The sequence below is a fragment of the Schistocerca cancellata genome, chromosome 9 (assembly GCF_023864275.1).
Source record: "Schistocerca cancellata isolate TAMUIC-IGC-003103 chromosome 9, iqSchCanc2.1, whole genome shotgun sequence".
Taxonomy (NCBI): domain Eukaryota; kingdom Metazoa; phylum Arthropoda; class Insecta; order Orthoptera; family Acrididae; genus Schistocerca; species Schistocerca cancellata.
Genome location: NC_064634.1, coordinates 20042198 through 20059360, shown reverse-complemented (window position 1 = coordinate 20059360; position 17163 = coordinate 20042198). Strand labels below are relative to the sequence as shown.

Below are 17163 nucleotides of genomic sequence, written 5' to 3'. Positions count from 1 at the left end.
TGCTCTCAGCAGGCAGACGGAATAGGGCTTAAAAAGGAAAGGAAAAGGACGAGTTTGATACCAAGGCCTTGCGTCAGCACCTCATGGCCACGAATAGGCTACTCACGACAGCAGCTCAAGTGGAAGTCGACACTTCTCGTACCGTGTCCTGTGTATCCCGTTGTTGTTGTTGTGGTCTTCAGTCCTGAGACTGGTTTGATGCAGCTCTCCATGCTACTCTAGCCTGTGCAAGCTTCTTCATCTCCCAGTACCTACTGCAACCTACATCCTTCTGAATCTGCTTAGTGTATTCATCTCTTGGTATCCCCCTACGATTTTTACCCTCCACTCTGCCCTCCAATGCTAAATTTGTGATCCCTTTATGCCTCAGAACATGTCCTACCAACCGATCCCTTCTTCTGGTCAAGTTGTGCCACAAACTTCTCTTCTCCCCAATCCTATTCAATACCTCCTCATTAGTTACGTGATCTACCCACCTAATCTTCAACATTCTTCTGTAGCACCACATTTCAAAAGCTTCTATTCTCTTCTTGTCCAAACTATTTACCGTCCATGTTTCACTTCCATACATGGCTACACTCCATACAAATACTTTCAGAAACGACTTCCTGACACTTAAATCTATACTCGATATTAGCAAATATCTCTTCTTCAGGAACGCTTTCCTTGCCATTGCCAGTCTACATTTTATATCCTCTCTACTTCGTCCATCATCAGTTATTTTGCTCCCCAAATAGCAAAACTCATTTACTACTTTAAGTGTCTCATTTCCTAATCTAATACCCTCAGCATCACCCGACTTAATTCGACTACATTCCATTATCCTCGTTTTCCATTTGTTGATGTTCATCTTATATCCTCCCTTCAAGACACCATCCATTCCGTTCAACTGCTCTTCCAAGTCCTTTGCTGTCTCTGACAAAATTACAATGTCATCGGCGAACCTCAAAGTTTGTATTTCTTCTCCATGGATTTTAATACCTACTCCAAATTTTTCTTTTGTTTCCTTTACTGCTTGCTCAATATAGAGATTGAATAACATCGGGGAGAGGCTACAACCCTGTCTTACTCCCTTCCCAACCACTGCTTTCCTTTCATATCCCTCGACTCTTATAACTGCCATCTGGTTTCTGTACAAATTGTAAATAGCCTTTCGCTCCCTGTATTTTACCCCTGCCACCTTTAGAATTTGAAAGAGAGTATTCCAGTCAACATTGTCAAAAGCTTTCTCTAAGTCTACAAATGCTAGAAACGTAGGTTTGCCATTCCTTAATCTTCCTTCTAAGATAAGTCGTAGGGTCAGTATCGCCTCACGTGTTCCAACATTTCTACGGAATCCAAACTGATCTTCCCCGAGGTCGGCTTCTACTAGTTTTTCCATTCGTCTGTAAAGAATTCGTGTTAGTACTTTGCAGCTGTGGCTTATTAAACTGATTGTTCGGTAATTTTCACATCTGTCAACACCTGCTTTCTTTGGGATTGGAATTATTATATTCTTCTTGAAGTCTGAGGGTCTTTCGCCTGTTTCATACATCTTGCTCACCAGATGGTAGAGTTTTGTCAGGACTGGCTCTCCCAAGGCCGTCAGTAGTTCCAATGGAATGTTGTGTACTCCGGGGGCCTTGTTTCGACTCAGGTCTTTCAGTGCTCTGTCAAACTCTTCACGCAGTATCGTATCTCCCATTTCATCTTCATCTACATCCTCTTCCATTTCCATAATATTGTCCTCAAGTGCATCGTCCTTGTATAGACCCTCTATATACTCCTTCCACCTTTCTGCTTTCCCTTCTTTGCTAAGAACTGGGTTTCCATCTGAGCTCTTGATGTTCATACAAGTGGTTCTCTTTTCTCCAAAGGTCTCTTTAATTTTCCTGTAGGCAGTATCTATCTTACCCCTAGTGAGATAAGTCTCTACATCCTTACATTTGTCCTCTAGCCATCCCTGCTTAGCCATTTTGCACTTCCTGTCGATCTCATTTTTGAGACGTTTGTATTCCTTTTTGCCTGCTTCATTTACTGCATTTTTACATTTTCTCCTTTCATCAATTAAATTCAATATTTCTTCTGTTACCCAAGGATTTCTACTAACCCTCTTCTTTTTACCTACTTGATCCTCTGCTGCCTTCACTACTTCATCCCTCAGAGCTACCCATTCTTCTTCTACTGTATTTCTTTCCCCCATTCCTGTCAATTGTTCCCTTATGCTCTCCCTGAAAGTCTGTACAACCTCTGGTTCTTTCAGTTTATCCAGGTCCCATCTCCTTAAATTTCCACCTTTTTGTGTATCCCATTATGACAAAACATAATACTAACACACGTGAAATTCGGTGGTTGGTCAGGCTGAGGGTAGCTTGTAAAGGCTAAGGTCTGGGTTCGATTACCGATGGGGGTACCAGTTTTTAACAGCCACAAACATGATCTCTTCATCTCCAGTAATGGCAACTTAAGAATGCACGACTCTGCCGTAGTTCCAAATCAACAGTGAAAAATGTCCATTCACTACTGACTGTAACAGTGTTGAATTAGTTTTGGGTGTCAGAGGCGGAAATCGCTGCTGGCAGAAACTCTGTCTCTAGTAAGCTTTTTTACACTAACTATGTTATTTTAGTTCACGAACCAATCGTCTTGTAAGATCCAACGACATTCATTTTTTATTTTAAATGAGCTTGAGATTTTGAAAATGTTGGCACTGGACTGGGATTCCAATTTGTGTGTGTCCCATCGTTTCGTTGTTTACTCGCCATGCCCAACTTCTGCAGGTCTCTACGAACGGCGCGATCCTAATTACAATTGAAAGGAATTTGATTGTTGGCGCTTCTTCCTGTGGGGTCAAAAAGGACGACATGCGTGGGGTTGGACACATAGGCAGCACAGACCTGTTCGTTGCGTAGCCTCCAGCCGAACACGTGCACGTCTCATTTCAGGTGAAAAAGCAAAAAATATTCATGTCTACTCGCAGCTATAAGACAGTAGCGAAAGGTGCCGCGTTCGAACTCCTTCCAGGCGAAAGTCATTTGAGAACTTCCAGCATGCTGGAGTAACTTAGGTCAGCAACTTTTGTTACTAAATAGAACGAAAAAACATGTAACTTACAGATATATTATTTTTCATTCGATGACAAGTTTCGGGCCGAGACCCATTTTCAAATCAACATAACAAAGTCGAAAATGGCATTTCCGAAGATATCAACAAAATGTTTAATAGTTATCTGTCTGCACTGTGAATGTACATTAGATAACAAAATGCGTAATAAATGGTTCAAATGGCTCTGAGCACTATGCGCCTTAACTTCTGAGGTCATAAGTCGCTTAGAACATAAAACTAATTAAACCTAACTAACGTAAGGACATCACACACATCCACGCCCGAGGCAGGATTCGAACCTGCGATCGTAGCTGTCGCTCGGTTCCAGACTGTAGCGCCTAGAACCGCACGGCCACTCCGGGCGGCTAAAATGTGTAATAGTTATCTGTCTGCACTGTGAATGTACATTACACATTTTTTTGACATCTTCGGAAATGCCATTTTCCACTTTGTTATGTTGATTGGAAAATGGGCCTCGGCCCGAAACTAGTCATCGAATGAAAAATGAAATAACTGCAACCTGGACTGGTCTTTCGTTCTATTAAAGAATCATCCGTATCGTCGTTTCAGGTTCCAATATCACGCTATTGGTGAACATATGTAATATCTCACATCTCATTGTGGTTATTTAATAACCCGTGTTGGTACTGGATTCTACTCCCCACCCATCACCACAACTTTACTTCATGGCGTTTACGCCGGTCGAGGTGGCAGAGCGGTTCTAGGCGCTACAGTCTGGAACCGCGCAACCGCTACGGTCGCGGGTTGGAATCCTGCCTCGAGCATGGATGTGTGTTATGTCCTTAGGTTGGTTAGGTTTAAGTAGTTCTAAGTTCTAGGGGACTGATGACCTCAGAAGTTAAGTCCCATAGTGCTCTGAGCCATTTGAACCATGGCGTTTACCACTTGTGCTTTGCACTTTGTTACATATCTTTCGTGGTTACTTCTCAGGGCCAATACACGCTTCATGGGTTTCCCAGAGCAGTGCTAAACATATTTTCATTTATTTCCATGTTCGAACATTTGGCCTTGTAAACTGATTGATAATGCCTAGTCGAGTCTCACAAGCTTGCTTTGGTTAACAGTGGGTCGAAATTCGGATCACAAACTAAAACTCGTGATGTCATTTAATGGGTGTTATAAGACATCTGAACTGTCACTTATTGTAATGAAGTTTAATTTACAACCGTTAGCGACTGTGTCATCTCTCATAATGTGTTTTCTAATATTTGTTGTGTCGTGGTATTAGATTACATCTGGACTGACTGCTATAATTAGTAGTGTTCTCTAGTAGTACCCATTCTGCGTAGTCAAATGATTGTACTGCATTAGGTTTAGAGGACCTGCGACACAGCTGTGCTATGTTGGTTGCATACAGACAGGTGTGAGCTATACATTGGAATTCAGGGGTGGTACAGTTTTTGTGCTGTCGAGTGTATACAATTGTTCCTTTTCAACTACACTTGGTTATTTACAACAAACTTCATGAGGGAACATATATAAGGTGAAACTACGGTCAGAATTTTCAACTCCTTAAAGAAATGTCTACGAAATGATCGTGGGTGAGTACCACATATATTCTTACAGCTGACCTACTAGGTTATTTTCGTTTGAGAGCAGCGATAAACGACAAAAGCAATGATAATAGTGTAGTGGCGGAACGAGGTAAGAGGTTTCCCACTGTAGTTTTTGTTTGGAGCACCACTATGTGTAACGTTTAGTACCTGACTAACGGTAACTTTGCTACAAAACTTGCTTGAGTTTTATTCCTTAGTACCGAGGATGGATGTCGATTGACTGACAAGACAAATACTTGAATGCTCTGCATTTTCTGACTAGAAATGCAGGAACAATCTTAATTATGATCGTTTTGGGAGAAATCTGGCACGAAGCGTCAATTAAGCTTAAGACAAAACGTTAAGTTAAATAGATTATTTTCGTATCAACAACTGTAATCGTAATAAACAACATGAAATCGCATTGGATCCGGACAAAGATTTGTTTCTGAAGAGAATGTAAATATTTTTGGCCGTCCATGTACTGGAACATGATATGTTCTACATTCTTCCGAAATGGTTGTAAACCCTCCGATAAACCTTTGGTTATCTCTCTTACTATTTATGCAACAGTTGGAAGACAAACATGAAAATAAAACTCTGTACTTCTAAGTGAGTGGGTTTTAGACAGATACCTGAGAAAAATCGTAATTAAATATATACTAAGATGGTATCTGTTCTTTCGGAACATCTTCTTCTGTGCGAATGCACAAACAGTGCCCGAACTCTTACGGGAATCGGCAACGCGCCGCGAGTAATGAGTATAATGGGCGGCGGCACTACGAATGTAGTGCGGGACAATACGTTGAGAATGTGGGTTTCGCGGGAGACGTGCCAGAGATAAATCCCTACAGTCGTGCGATTCTGTGTGTCCTCGGTGGCTAAGATGGATAGAGCGTCTGCCATGTAAGCAGGAGATCCCGGGTTCGAGTCCCGGTCGGGGCACACATTTTCATCTGTCCCCGTTGACGTATGTCAAAGCCTGTAAGCAGCTAAGGGTGTTCATTTCATTGTAATTCAGTCAGTAACGCGCACATATTTTCAGCTGATCAAGCCACATCTTGTGTCACTCGCTGTTCTCTTCGAGCCGTATACCGTTTATGACAGCTCCGACGTAAAGGCGCCGTCGCAATCAGTCGACAGTTACGCTTATGGACCTTCAGAAGTTTTGCACATGAGCGTGGAGCTCGTGAGCACTCAATTATGCAAGAAAGAAAGAATAAAGTATGCTCACAGACAAAAGCTGCAAAATGTTTCCTTCCATATGGAATGTAATGTGCATGACCTTTTGAGGGGTTGAGGGACTGTAAGCCGAGAGCTTAATATCTGGCAGACAAATCTTTTCTTTGCGTCGGTTTCTGCGAGATAAAACGCATTTGGTTAAGTTCAAGTGACATTTACTGCGATTTGAAATGCCTGTCTTCTTAAAGTACTACTCATTTAGTTTGTATCGTACGTTGGTTCTTTAAACGACAGAAAAGTTGAAGAAATTTGCTGTAGGCGAGGGCAAACAATTTCATTGTTCTTACTTACATTGCAGTGTAGCATTAAACAATTGCACATTGCTAGGCGTTTGACGTAGTTTATTTGGATGAGGATTAGATTACTGAGTATATGTTAAATTGTCGCAATAACAAAGTTTAATATAACCATTCTTTTTTATGCATATCTGACGCTTTCCCAATCCTCACAGAACGTTTACAGTACAAGTTTTCGAGGATGGATTTTTGTAAACATCCGAAACCAGTCAAGGAACACACAATTTCGAAACCCTAGCAGTGAATGCTTGTTGCGAACTGTCTCATCGGTATTTGTAGTGCCTCGCTAGAAGGAAATTAACTGAGCTAAGGGATTCGAGATAAACAAATGTCTGCTGCACGATGTTAAAGAAGCGCCTCGTATTCGGGGAGTGAGAAGACTCCATTACTGGATGATGGACTGTGCCACGTGATGAAGAAGGAAAAACCGGTTAAAAAAACCACAAACTGTCTCTAAAGCCGCGCTGGGTAGCCGCGCGGTCTTGGGCGCCTTGCCTCAGTTCGCACGCCAGCCCCAGTCGGAGGTTCGACTCCTCCCTCAGGCACGGGTGTGTGTGTCGTCCTTAGCGTAAGTCACTTGAAGTTAGGTTAAGTAGCGTGTAACCCTAGGGACCGATGATCTCAGCAGTTTGGGCCCACACGAACTTACACCACCACCACCACCACCACCACCAACTGTGTCTCCAGATCGCATACTGCCAAAATAACGAAAACTATAATAATAATAATTTTTATCATTTACGTTTCGACCACACTGGAGCTAGCTATGTACAACGAATGGTATTTCATACTTTTCTTTTAACCTTCCTTTCTGTTCAGATTACTTTCATTAACTCAGAGTAGGCTCTTTGACTTTCCGCAGACCAGAAGTTCTTCCCGGGTCTTTTGCCTGACAAAGTATTCAGTAGTTAATATTTTTTGTGTTTCGGTTGAGTTACCCGTTATTCTTTGTATGAGGGGCAGTCAAATGAAAACTAGACATATCGGAAAAGTAAACTATTATTTCAGTGGCCGTAACTGTTATTTCATTTATGCCACTGTAAGAGAAGACCGTCAACGTCTTCATGGGGAAAAAATGTTTGCTGTTGCCTGTATCCGCAGAGGGCTCCAAAAATATGGAAATCGTATGGGAGGAGATCGAGAGTGTATAGAGGATGTGTCGGGCTGCCCAGAAAAACTGCAGCATAGTCGAAATAGCCGTGGAAAGATGTGGGCGAACACAGGATGATGCCATCCGCCAATATTCCCGGGCGCTCTCACGTGATGGCGCGCTTCAATTTTTGCAAAGTGTTGGAGTACCGCTGAGCGTTCACTGGGGCGCCCTGTTCCAGCAGAAAGCCACTGGGCAGCGGGTTGACGGTCGCCATCGTTCCGTTGCAGGACGGTGTCGGCACACACGCTGCCAATGTTGCTTCCACCACGCTGGAGAACTGTCGCTGGGGACCCCTTACACTCCCTCCACACAGTTGGTTGGTTGGTTTAAAGATTAAAGGGACCAAACCGCAAAGGTCATCGGTCCCTTGTTTCATAAAAACACAGAGCACAGTCAAACCATCCACCAGTCAGGCGAAGCACTAAAATAAAAATTCCGGGGGAAGAAAAGCCCCATGGTCAATGGTAAGACAACACGGAAAACGGAGCACAGCAACAAAAACAACATAGAGAACAAAGGCAGAAGGAATTAAAACTGCACAGCAGAGGACTGTGGCTGGCTGATCACGAAAATAATAGGAGGAGCCAGCCACTCTGCAACACGTTCAAACCTCCAGCCTAAAAGATTAGGGTGGAGTCGAATTACAACACAAAACAAAGTAAAAAATACAGCACAAAAGAGGGTGACGCAATAAAATTAGAGCGACCCATAAAAGCCACTTGCTCGAATAAAACATAAAACACGATCTGCCATAGAGACATCGTCACCTAAAAGAGACGATAAATCACCCAGGAGATTAAAAGTTCGCCTGAGGGCGGTTAAAAGAGGACATTCCAACAATATATGGGCCACCGTCATGGTTTCACCACAGCGACAATGAGGGGGGTCCTCTCGACGCAGCAGATGACCATGCGTCAGTCGCAATCTCTCCCTGTGGGATTTCCATATTTTTGGAGCCCGGAAGAAGACATTCGTGGCCGTCGATTTGCTTCAGACGAAGAGGTGCACTTACAGGTACAATCACGGTTCCGCAGACAACGACAAAATACGCCCTAAAGGAAAATAAATCTAACCACGAAGGAATTATCTGAATAGGACAGAAATCGGTAGAGTTGATGTACATGTACAAATCATTAACATTTCAGAAAAATTGGACGTTTTCTTCAAGTCAAAGAGCTTCATGAATTAAGGAAGTCAATAACGCGTTGGTCCACTTCTGGGCCTTATGCAAGCAGTTACTTGGCTTGTCATTGATTGAAAAAAAGGTTCAAATGGCTCTGAGCACTATGGGACTTAACATCTATGGTCGTCAGTCCCCTAGAACTTAGAACTACTTAAACCTAACTAACCTAAGGACAGCACACAACACCCAGCCATCACGAGGCAGAGAAAATCCCTGACCCCGCCGGGAATCGAACCCGGGAACTCGGGCGTGGGAAGCGAGAACGCTACCGCACCACCACGACATGCGGGCTGTCATTGATTGATAGAGTAGTTGCATCTGCTGCTGAGGGATGCCATGCCAAAATATGTCTAACTGGCGCGTCAGTTCGTCAAAGTCCCGAGCTGGTTGGAGGGCCCTGCCCAAAATCCTCAAAACGTTCCCAATAGGAGGCAGATCCGGCGATCTCGCTGGCAAAGGTAGCGTTTGACAAGGATGAAGAAAAGTAGTAGAAATGCAGAAGGGCATTGTCTTGCTGAAATGTAAACCCAGGATGGTTTGCCACGAAGGGGAACAAAACGGGACGTAGAATATCGTCGACGTACAGTTGCGCCGTAAGGGTGTTGCGGATGACAGTGGAAGGAGTCCTGCTGCGAAAGGAAATGGCGCCGCAGACCATCATTCCTCGTTGTCAGTCTGTATGGCGGGCGACGGTGAAGTTCGTGTGGCGCCGTCTTCCAGGGCGTCTCCGGACACGCCTTCACTGGTCATCGGGGCTGAATTCGTAGTGATATTCGTCACTGAAGCCAATTATACTCTGTTCAGTGAGATGTCAGGTTGAATGCAGACTGGCCAGTTGGTGTACAGAGGTCAATAGCAGTCGACCCAAGTGGAGCTGTGAACTCAGCCCTCTTTCTGTTAACCGTCCTTGTGACTCACTGAAGCACCGGTTGTACGTCGGATCGATGATAATGATGAATCCGGGGCTCTGACAAGGGAACCTCCCTATCGCACCCCCTTCAGATTTAGTTATAAGTTGGCACAGTGGATAGGCCTTGAAAAACTGAACACAGATCAATCGAGAAAACAGGAAGGAGTTGTGTGGAACTATGAAAAAAATCAGTAAAATGTACAAACTGAGTTGTCCATGCGCAAGATAGGCAACATCAAGGACAGCCTGAAGTCAAGAACGCCGTGGTCCCGTGGTTAGCGTGAGCAGTTGCGGTGTGAGAAGTATTTGGTTCAAGTCTTCCCTCGAGTGAAAATCTTACTTTCTTTATTTCCGCAAAGTTATGATCTGTCCGTTCGTTCATTGACGTCTCTGTTCACTGTAATAAGTTTAGTGTCTGTGTTTTGCGACCGCACCGCAAAACCGTGCGATTAGTAGACGAAAGGACGTGCCTCTCCAATGGGAACCGAAAACATTTGATCGCAAGGGTCAACCGATTCCTCCACAGGAATACACGTCTGATATATTCTATACGACACTGGTGACGGCATGTGCGTCACATGACAGGAATGGGTAAAAAGATTCTTCTACCTTGCCCGACTTAGGTTCTTGTGGATGTGATAATCACTCGCAAAAAAGTGATGAAAACATAAGAGTTTGTCACATAAACTGCAACAAATGAATGCAACAGTTTCACAATCGCACAGTTTTCCCTGTGCTCTGTCAAAACATGTTTTTAACGTTTCCAAATTTTTCCGTGTGTAGACCGTCAAATCCTGCGTATGTCCAAGCATATCTGAACGTGTCCTGGAATTTTGGAGAGCGAAGTTGATTATATAAAAAAATTAAACTTTTCACATGAGGGAAGATTCGAACCAAGAACCTTACGTTCCGCAGCTGGTCACGCTAACCACGGGACCACAACGCTGCGGTGCTCACGCTATCCTTGATGTTGCCTATTTTGCCCATGGACTACTCAGTTTGTATATTTTGCTTATTTTTTTATAGTCCCACACAACTTCTTTGTGTTTTCTCGATTGATCTGTGTTCAGTTTTTCAAGGCGTATCCACTGTGCCAACTTATAACTAAATCTGAGGGGGGTGCGATGGGGAGGTTCCCTTGTGAGTACCTCTCCGACGATTGCTCAGTCTTCGTTTTCGTTCTCTCTATGGCGAACGCTTCCTTCTTGACACTGTATTCAGCCATAGTTCAGCCATTCCTGCCAACATCGTCGAATAGTGGCATCGCTCCTGTTCAAACGTCGAGCGATTCTCCAGTTACTCTAACCGGCTTCGTCGAATAGTGGCATCGCTCCTGTTCAAACGTCGAGCGATTCTCCAGTTACTCTAACCGGCTTCTTTGAACCGAACTACACGTAATCTCTTAAATGCGTATGTTGTTCAGGTGTCTGTCTGCGACGAACAGTTACTGCCTAACTCAGTCGCAAAGACTTAACGCCCCGCTATCGACATGTGCCCTGCTTACTCTCCTCCCCAGCTGCGCTGTGGATGTGCGCTGCAGCGTTACACGGTCATCCATCGGCCGCCAAAGTTTACAGTTTTGCATTTTCCGTCGATACCTTTGTGAATATAAGTTTGTGAGCAGTTTGCCTAACTACTTCGTGGTGCGTCGTCTTTTATCTTAGAGTGCGCCTTCCTATGTAGGCACTTACCATCTTGTCTCCTAGTGCGATAAACTTATTAACAGTTATAGCGGACTAGTTTTGAAATAATAAACAATTTGAAACTTCCTGGCAGATTAAAACTGTGTGCCCGACCGAGACTCGAACTCGAGACCTTTGCCTCTCGCGGGCAAGTGCTCTACCAACTGAGCTACCCAAGCACGACTCACGCCCGGTACTCACAGATTTACTTCTGCCAGTACCTCGTCTCCTACCTTCCAAACTTTACAGAAGCTCTCCTGCGAACCTTGCAGAACCAGCACTCCTGAAAGAAAGGATACTTGTTTTTTTGCCATGTCTCGTTTCCATTTGACTGCCGCTTGTATGTGACAGGAAGAAGGGAAACTGCTCTGTTCTAGTTTTGTTCTTAATTTGATTACATTGTGATTTTTAAGCTCGCGCCATAATTCGTTGACTTTTGTAATGGCAATTGTGCGTTACCTTGATCTCAGTCCCGATGTACTGTGGAAGCATTCTGAAATTTCTCACCCGAACTTAGCTTCAGAATTTGTACCCTTAAGCGTTTCTTCAATATTTATAGTGGTTTTGTGGTCCAGACGTTGTTCCTTGGGAATTTAGACGTGAGCCTCTGAGCCACTTCTTAAAAAAATACAAAGCTAAAAATTTCTTTCTTATTATACAATGCCAGCCCTTAAAATTGCAACTCCAGGAAGGACAGAAAGTAAGACAACTTTAGTTATTGAGCCTATCCAGTGTAGTAGAGAAATGACACGACTTAACTTTTAGGGTGAGCGGGTCACTAGTGCTAGTGACGGCCGCAGTGGCTCCAGTAGTGTGGCTGGACACTCAATAGAACTGAACTTGGATGGCCAGAGGGAGAGTCATTTCGAGCTATTACAGCTCTACGCCGGAGTACGCAAACTGTCAGTCTCTCGGCAGCCTGTTTCCTGACGCAGGATATGTGACGTGATTCAAGACTGTGCGATCCTGCATGGCCGAACGAACACCGAGTCTCTCCTCTCGCGCGCTAGTCGCGTGGAGCCATTGCGATCCAGCATTGCGTTGAGTATGGCCCTTCTGAACCCTTCGATTCCGTATTCGCACGACAGTCGTGTGGTCCTTGCTACCGTGAACAGCAATAAGGCGAAAGATAAACGGCAGTCTGAGCAGGCCGTGGTCCCACTGGCGTCGTATTCGTGCTGGTAGAGTTTTCTCTTTCTTACCATCTCCTCATCAAAAACCAACACTGAAGTCCGATATGTGAATGAGAAACACGCTACGTAATATTTCTTTATGTATCACCTATTTTGTACTGTTGCGCTGAAATGCTAATCATTTCCACATCCAAACACGCAGCGCACTTCGTACCAAATAGCTCAAATGGCTCTGAGCACTATGGGACTTAACATCTGAGGTCACCAGTCCCCTAGAACTTAGAACTCCTTAAACCTAACTAACCTAAGGACATCACACACATCCATGCCCGAGGCAGCAGTTTGACAGGCGTCGGCCAGTGCTCTGGCTGACTTTTTTCGTACTCGCTTTATGTGATATAGTCTGTCGGTAAACTGAAGAGCGAGCGAGCGAGTCCCCACTCTGCCTACCCAGCTACGTCACGAGGCGCTTCTACAGGCTGTTTCACGACTTAGTACCGGTCCTGCCGCGGCGCGCGTTTTAAATCTTTGTCGACGCCGTGTACAGATACGTCCTGGCAGCGTTTATTTTTAGACAAATGCGTTAAGACCATAATGAATCCAAAAGACGATAGCTTCTTCCGAAACAGAACATTATAGAGTAAGTAATATTAATGTAGGAACGGAAGTCAGGATTCTGCTACAAATACAGAACCGAATGCCTGTTCATGTGAATGTATGTACCCTCTACTGCTATTCGCAAAACGGACCCCGTATGGTGCAATCAATCTGTAGAATTTAAGCCTTGTTCTTACTTTATGTTTCTATTGAAAGCTAGAAATTTCCAGGTAAATCCCATTTTACGCTGTCTCCTACGTAAAACATCTTTCTGTCAAAGAAAACAGATTTTTTTTTTGACGGCAGTAAGCAATGTCCATAATGTCGTCATTATTTTTTGGTTTATGTGAAAGTCCTCCATCGTTTGTCGAATGACCGATTTTGTGAAACTGCCTATAACGAAGAGTTTCCTCCCAAAATTATCAGTTTTCCTTCGTGGCGGTTCCAGTAAACCACGCGGTTTCTTTTCGCGTTTCTTCCTTATGCGTCCTATTGTGGCGAGGCTGACGTTTGCATAAATTGAAGCCCTCTGATTGGGACTGGTAATATTAGCCCACAGTTCTTTTGTGCCGCCTCTTTAACACATGATGTTGTAACATTACAGACAATCGAACGCTCGTTACTCCATAAATACCTCCTCTTCTCCATATTCTGCACATTTTCTTGCAATGCAGGGCGATTATCCATCACTTCCGGATACCGAAGTATATCAGTAAGCATACAAAATTAACTGTCTGACACTGGCAATTAAAATCCCACGAACAGAACGACGCGTATCACTGCTCGCTGATCTACACCGTTAGGCAGGTAACGGGCAACTGATTTTGGGTGCCCCTGTAGGCCAGTGGCAGGGTTCTTCTGGGAAAGGCCGCTTCCCCCACCAAAAGCACTGCTCGCTCTTGAGTTTACAGACAGACTATACCATCTTGCGCCAGTCGGGCACAGGAGTGAGAACGATACTGAAAAAGTAACGGAGACAACTGTTCGCATGTAGTTCACAGTAGAACTCCAATTATTCGCTACCGGACCCGTCCCGGATGACAAAATATCCGGATAATTTGATAAATCGTAAAAACAGGTCATTTATTTAAAAAAGGGAAAGCTAAATTTGTGTATAACTACTAGCGTAATATTAATTTAATGACTACAAAACAATGTTGTTTAGATTCTGTTCAGTTCTGCACTTGTGAACAGTGTCGGTTCTTGAACATATCTGTCAGTCAGTCAGAGTCAGTTGTTCGGCTGTCTTGAATCGTTTGCAGCCAAGTCTCTCATCCGCTTGACGGTGATTGGCTGTGTACGGTGACTCTTAAGCTGCCACTCCATCCGTGTTAGCGCTACAGAGGGCCGAGGGGACACACCTGCGCTGTTGGGTACCTGTGAAACGTCAACGCCAGTAAGACATCATCAGCGTTCAGTGATTTATTCTCAATGTTTACAAGTCGTCGTCCTTCCGCACCAGCCTCGGCTGTTGCTCCTTCGGCTGTCCGTCGAGTCAGCTCAGCGGTCTGCGCGCCCAGAAGGTGACGTCAGCGACCCTGGCTGCTCGGCGGGTTGCCGGCGCGCAGGCGCGGCCGCTTCGAGGCGGCAGCTGCAGTGTACTGGCTCCCACTCCCAATTCCAAGATGGCCCTTGCTGATCCACCCGCGATGTATCTCACATCGGCAATCGTGGTGGGTTGGTCTCCTTCCTATTCATGATAGGTTTCAGGACCATTGAGTGTTGATCAGGAACGTGGATTCCAAGAGGTCCTGTTGCTGCCTTTTGCGTTGAAGTATGTTACATCGGTTACTACACCTACAATGGCAGGTTATGAAGATTTAAGTGAGTTTGAACGTGGTATTGCAGTCGGCGCACGAGAGATGGGACTCAGCATCTCCGAGATAGCGATGAAGTGGGAATTTTCCCGTACTACCATTTCACGTGTGTACCATGGATATCAGGAATCCGGTAAAACATCAAATCTCCGACATCGATGCGGCCGCAAAACGTGCTGCAAACCGCTGCAGATTTCAATTCTGGGCCATCAGCAAGTGTCATCGTGCGAACCATTCAACGAAACATCACTCATATGTGCTTTTGGAGCCAAAGGCCCATTCGTATACCGTTGATGACTGCACGACACAAAGCTTTAAGCCCCGCCTGGGCGCATCAGCATCGACACTGGACTGTTGATGACTGGAAACATGTTGCCTGGTCGGACGAGTCTCGTTTCAGATTGCATCGAGCGGATGGTCGTGTACGGGTATGGAGACAACCTTACGAATCCATGGATCCTGCATGTCAGCAGGGGACTGTTCAAGCTGGTGAAGGCTCTGTAATGGTGTGAGGCGTGTGCACTTTGAGTGATATGGGACCCTCATACGTCTAGATACGACTGACAGGTAACACGTACATAAGCATCCTGTCTGATCACCTGCATCCATTGGTGTCCATTTTGCATTCAGACCGACTTGGATTATTCCAGCAGGACAATGCGACACCCCACACGTCCAGAAAGCTACACAGTAGCTCCAGGAACAAACTCTAAACACAGGATTCATGGTGTCATTCCCCCCAAACACTAATTCAGACATTTGCCTCGGCCATGCCACGTCGTGTTGCGGCTCGCGGGGACCCCACTGGATATTAGGCAGGTGTGCCAGCTTCTTTGGATCTTCACTGTAAATTCACTACAGTATCATAGTCGAGTGCTACTACTGTGAATGCAAACGATCCCAAAGGTCAACTCAAGGCGACCGTTGGGGTATTTAAAAGGAGCTAGCGCGAAGGTATGACCAAGGCTTGAATGTGTCCGCCTTATTGTGATATATTCACTTAACAGACTGTTAACTGCTACATGGTACCCCCCCCCCCCCCCCTCCTTTGTGATCGTATGAAAGACATGCAGTTCCCTGTAACATGCCTTACGAGCTACCGAATACGCTCGTCTCGCTGTCTGTCGCAGCCTCCCTTCTGCTGGATGCGTGCCCTTACTCGGCAGACAGTGTCGTCGCTCTGAGCCACTTTCCACATTCTGGTTTGCCCCCTGCCTCCGCCTTCGGCATAACTTGAAACTGCCTGTCGCAATGTGGGTGAGTGTTAATAAAAAATTCCCTAATTTCCACCACTTACTCGTGTGCCGTAACAGTGCAGCGTCAAGACTCGCAACGCCTCACCATCCGACGATGGCGCATCTGGTTCAGCGGCCACGTCGTCCTGCTGGCCATGAGTTTCTCCTCTCACACTCTGAACGATTTCAGCGTCACTGAGAATTTGGAATCCAGGTTTCCGAGAATCACAAGCGAGCCACACGCCTATATCCTCTGCACTGCAATCGGAACGTCTATAAAATTTCAAAAGAATCCTTCTTAACGTCCTCAGGTGATGTTTCGTCCTCTGCCACTTCTCTTTCCTTTCACGCTTCTTCTTTTCGCCTTCGTCTTGCTGTATCTCATCTTTGCATGAAATGGCTTTCAATTTGCTCCAAGCTCTTTTCAATCTCTTTATTCTCACCAAATTCCGTGCTTCTGCCAACCTGTAAGAGCAGTCTTTTAAACTCACTTTTTGGCAGTGAGGCCCAATGCCTGCTCCATTTCCACCTTCTGTCAAAAGCTTCCTCAAATGTTATCTTCTGTGATGTCGCTTCATAGTTTCGGTAGCCAGTTGGTCCACTGGCTGCAAGCAAACTCATTACACTTGAGTGCAGGAAGAGTATTTGGAAAAGTCTATCTTCTGTATCAGGATGGCTTTCTGTGAGGTGGGTCGGAGCATTGTCCAGAATTAGAATCACCTTAATGCTTTCTTTCCATGTTGCCTTCTGGTATTTGTTTACTTCAATTGAATCGTACCATTATCGTAACAAAGTATCAGCCATCCAGGTGTTTGATTGATTCTTGTAAAAGATAGGAAGTTCAACATTTTTGAAAGCGCGGGGTGTTTGGATTTTCCTATTAACAGAAGGGGCATTTTGTGGCTTCCTGTAGAGTCAGCACACTTCAGCGTGATAACACGGTCACCACTAACCTTATGGGCAGCGCACCAGTTTCTCTTTTAGAAGCTAATGTTGTTTCAGCCAAAGCCTCTGAATAGTGCTGAGAGCCATTTGAACCATTTTGAAGTGACTGATGTAGGCCGCACTGAATGACGGGCACCATCAACACAACATTGCGTATACTGCGCGTACAACAGTGCGCGTACTGTATTCATTGTTCACTGTAGGGTTTCATCCTTTAATATATTCGCTGCAGATTGAATTTAGAACGATAAAGAAACGTACAGTGTACTGTATACTGTAGCAACTATAGAAGGAAACCTACAATTTTAGTCATTCAGTACAAATTTATTT

At 44.9% G+C, this 17163-nt stretch overlaps 1 protein-coding gene across 1 annotated transcript in view; it reads right to left on the bottom strand.

Annotated features, from left to right (window-relative positions):
* Positions 1-16411, bottom strand: part of LOC126100721 (fatty acyl-CoA reductase 1-like) — a 175131-nt gene extending 158720 nt beyond the window's left edge. Inside the window, exons 1-2 of the mRNA XM_049911340.1 lie at positions 16380-16411; positions 15951-16146 (exon numbers count right to left, since the gene is read on the bottom strand). Coding sequence (XP_049767297.1) covers positions 15951-16146; positions 16380-16411 — 228 coding nt within the window. The remainder of the gene's footprint in view (positions 1-15950; positions 16147-16379) is intronic.
* Between the last annotated feature and the right edge of the window lie 752 nt (positions 16412-17163).